The 3,515-nt window shown below is 24.6% G+C and overlaps 1 protein-coding gene across 1 annotated transcript in view; it reads left to right on the top strand.

Annotated features, from left to right (window-relative positions):
• The window catches only part of LOC117179425 (E3 ubiquitin-protein ligase UBR4), a 94,626-nt gene that overhangs the window by 15,393 nt on the left and 75,718 nt on the right, over window positions 1–3,515 (top strand). Inside the window, exons 5-6 of the mRNA XM_033371197.1 lie at window positions 2,224–2,347; window positions 2,461–2,687. Coding sequence (XP_033227088.1) covers window positions 2,224–2,347; window positions 2,461–2,687 — 351 coding nt within the window. The remainder of the gene's footprint in view (window positions 1–2,223; window positions 2,348–2,460; window positions 2,688–3,515) is intronic.

Raw genomic sequence — 3,515 nt, 5'->3', positions numbered from 1 at the left:
ACTTTCATTTCAACCGGTTTTTAAAAATAATTTGTTAAATTGTGATTTTTATAAAACGTTATATTATTTAGTTTAGAATGCTTAATTCGAAAATCTTTCACTTGAAAAATTTTCCATTTTAGATTTTTAATTTGTAAGCATATATTTTAATTTAAAGAATTTTAAAATGTTATAAATGTTTAAAAAAATTAAAAATTAGAATTTTTTAAAATCGAATATTTTTTTAATAAATAACAGAGTGATCGCCGGACAGGAAAACCGAGAATTTTAGGAATTTTCAGAAGAAAAATCTGCCAAGGTTCAATTTTAACCGTTTTAAAAATAATTAAAGTGCAATTTTGAAGATTTTAACAATTAAAAATTAAAAGAATTTGAAGTTGAAATTTTAAAAATAAAAACAGTTTAATTTTATCAACTGTAAATATAAATAAATAAATAATCTTCAAATGGATCTGTACTCCAAATTGTAACTGTTTCAATCCGAAAGTTTTGATAAGAATTTAAATTGATACATCATTTATTCCGATAATTTTATTTTTAAATACAAATTTTGCTGATTTATCAATAATATATTTTTAATTCAGAGTTTCAGTTCTTCCTTTATATTATTTTTTTATATTAAAATTAATAAATAAATTTATTGATATATTATTCCTATTAATTTTTTCAGCCATTAAAAAATGTAAACGTGCGTTTTACTATTTTCCACTTAAAAATAAATCCATAATAATCCAGTCATAATTAAAGGTTTTTATTAAATTTAAAATATTGTGAGTTTAAATTATTTAATTTTTATCTCATTTAGTTTGAAATTTTTTAATGTAGAAAAAGAATAAGTATTTAATATTTAGCAATATTTTACTGTTCATATTTAGATTTTCGAAGAACTTTTAATCTTTTAGCGTTATAATTTTAATTGTTCTATTTAAAAAGTGTTTAATTTAATAGTGAAATTATTTAATTTTGACGCACAAATAACAATTGAACACTTATCATTTGTGGAAAAAATTTGAGTAATTTTAAGATATATTTAGAAGTTTTGAAAAGATTCAAAATTAATTCTAAACTTGAAATTATTTCAAGTAATTTAAACGAAGTGTGTTAACATTTTTTTTAGAACTTCTAAATATATTTTAAAATTAATCGAAATTTTCCTATAATTTTTGAAAATCCAAAAAATTAAATAAAATCCTTAAAATCTTACATGTTTCCTCTTGATAATTTTTTTAATCTCTTAAAATCTTCTGAAAAATTCTGCTACAATAATTTCACAATTACACAATAACACAACAACACAATTTCTACAATAACAATAATTTGAAAAATTATCTTCAATTTTCCTAAGAATCTTAAGAAAATTGTTATTCTTTTTTAGTCTTTAACAATTTAAAAAAAAATCTAAATTTTTTGTTCGAAATCTGCAAAAATCTAAATTTTACTTTAAATTCAGCTGTACGTATTTAAAATTATTTCAAGTTCTAAATTTAATTCGAATCTTTTTAAAACTTTTTAATATCTCTTAATATTACTCTAATATTTTTACAAATAATAAGTGTTCTATTGGTATTTATAAATTAAAATTAAAATTATTTTTTTTTAATTTGCAGGATTTTCTAAAAGTGATAGAAAAAATTTAATTCATTTTGAAATATATTTAAAAGTTCTGAGGAAAAATTCTAAAATTATTTTGATTTTGGAAAAATTTTAAAGCTTTTAAAGGATGTCTAGACTATTTAAAATAAAAATAATTTAACTTCTAATTTAAGAAATGTTAAGTTAAGAAAATTATTTTTTAATTTTCAATGTGTTCTAAATTTTGCAGTTTATTTGCATTTCATGTAACATTGTTTAATTGAAAAGTGTTAGTACCTTCCCTTTTGGTACATGTGAAATTTTTGAGCATTTGAATACAAAATTTTTGAATTGAAAAACTTTTAAACTTCAATTTTAGAAGTTTAGAGTTCAAGTGTTCCACTTTGAATGCTTTAATTTATTGTTTATTACTTTATATAGAAAAATGTTTAGAATATAATTTGATTTTCTAAATTTCATTGGCCGTGAAAAATGTTTGTGAATCGGGAAAAACCTGGGAATATTTTTCTTCGATTAAAACGGACATCCTGAATTTTCGAACTTCAGCTTCAGATGCTTCAGTGAAACGTTTTATTTATTTATTTATATTATTTATGTTGAGTGTTTATAAATTTATTTTGTTTTCTTCAGATACTTTTGCTCAAACCTCAACTCGAAAAAGAGGCAGCATGTATAAGCATTTGGCACAGATTAGTCACGACGATGGTAGAAAATGTTTGTAATCCTCCAGCGACTTTTGACGCTGAAAACGAAGGTATTTTAACCTTATTATTTAAATTATTTCATAACTATTTTAGTTAAAATATGTGTGTGTTTTTTTAAATTGTTTGGGGTATGTATAATAATGAGAAATAATCTGCTTTTCAGACCTGAATGTGGAACATGCACAGCTGGTTTTATTTCTTTTTCATTCGCTTAATTTAATGCAGAAAAAATCAGTTTTGCTCGTGACCGGAAGTGGAGCTGTTCGTTGCAGCGAAGCTGTTAAGGCTCCGATGAAAGATTCACAGATTCTTCATCTTTCGCGACTACTGCTTCTGCTCGAGTACATGATGAAACATCTTTATGATGCTCCTTCTTCTTTGCTCGAACAAGTGAGTGTTTTTTAAAATGATTAACAGGGTGTCTACTCGACCTGGAAAACCTGGAGTTTTCAGGGAATTTTTTATATACCTGGAAATGTCAGGAATTTTTTTTTTTTAGAGTTAGAGAATTTTTTTGAAAGAGCGTGCTTCATTTTTTTTTTAAATTGCAATATTAAATTGAATAACAATGATTCTTCATTTGTAAAAGTAGCTTTATGTTACTGTATTGAACTATTTTGTTGAAAATTCGTTTTAGTTTATTTATTTTTTTTTTTTGAGATCGATTTTTTTAACTGAAAATTGAACTATTCTGTTTTTGGTTAAAAATGTATCGGTCATCATTGATAACACAGGCCGACAAAATTTGACAAAGGTCCGGAACCAGAGACCAGACCTAGTATACCTGAAGGTTTTTGCTGCGCTGAATCCGAATCCGACCTCAGAAAAATTCTATCACCCTCAGTTTTCGAGATATTGTAACCTAAAAGTGCAAAAAACACCGTTTTTTGCTATATTTGAGGTTACATAGCATCTTGAATAAATTTTTTTTTTTCAAAAACGGGCGAAAGCATCACAAAGGAGCACCCTTGCCCTCTGAAATCCATTTTTCAGATTCAAGATAGCTTTTTTTTTCATCGATATATCATTGATTGAAGGTAAGTATTTTCGCAGTTTTGTAACAACGTTAAAACACCCTATATAGCATATGTGAGGCTATAAGCCCAATTTATAAGGGATCGTATTCGATCGAAAAAATCTATATATAGGTTTTTGAGGTTGCTCATTAAGAATATGAAGTCAGATTTTGAAAATTCAATATGGCTGCCATTTTGGATC

This window comes from Belonocnema kinseyi, chromosome 9 (assembly GCF_010883055.1).
Source record: "Belonocnema kinseyi isolate 2016_QV_RU_SX_M_011 chromosome 9, B_treatae_v1, whole genome shotgun sequence".
In the NCBI taxonomy this organism is placed as follows: domain Eukaryota; kingdom Metazoa; phylum Arthropoda; class Insecta; order Hymenoptera; family Cynipidae; genus Belonocnema; species Belonocnema kinseyi.
This window is presented reverse-complemented; position numbering and strand designations above follow the sequence as displayed.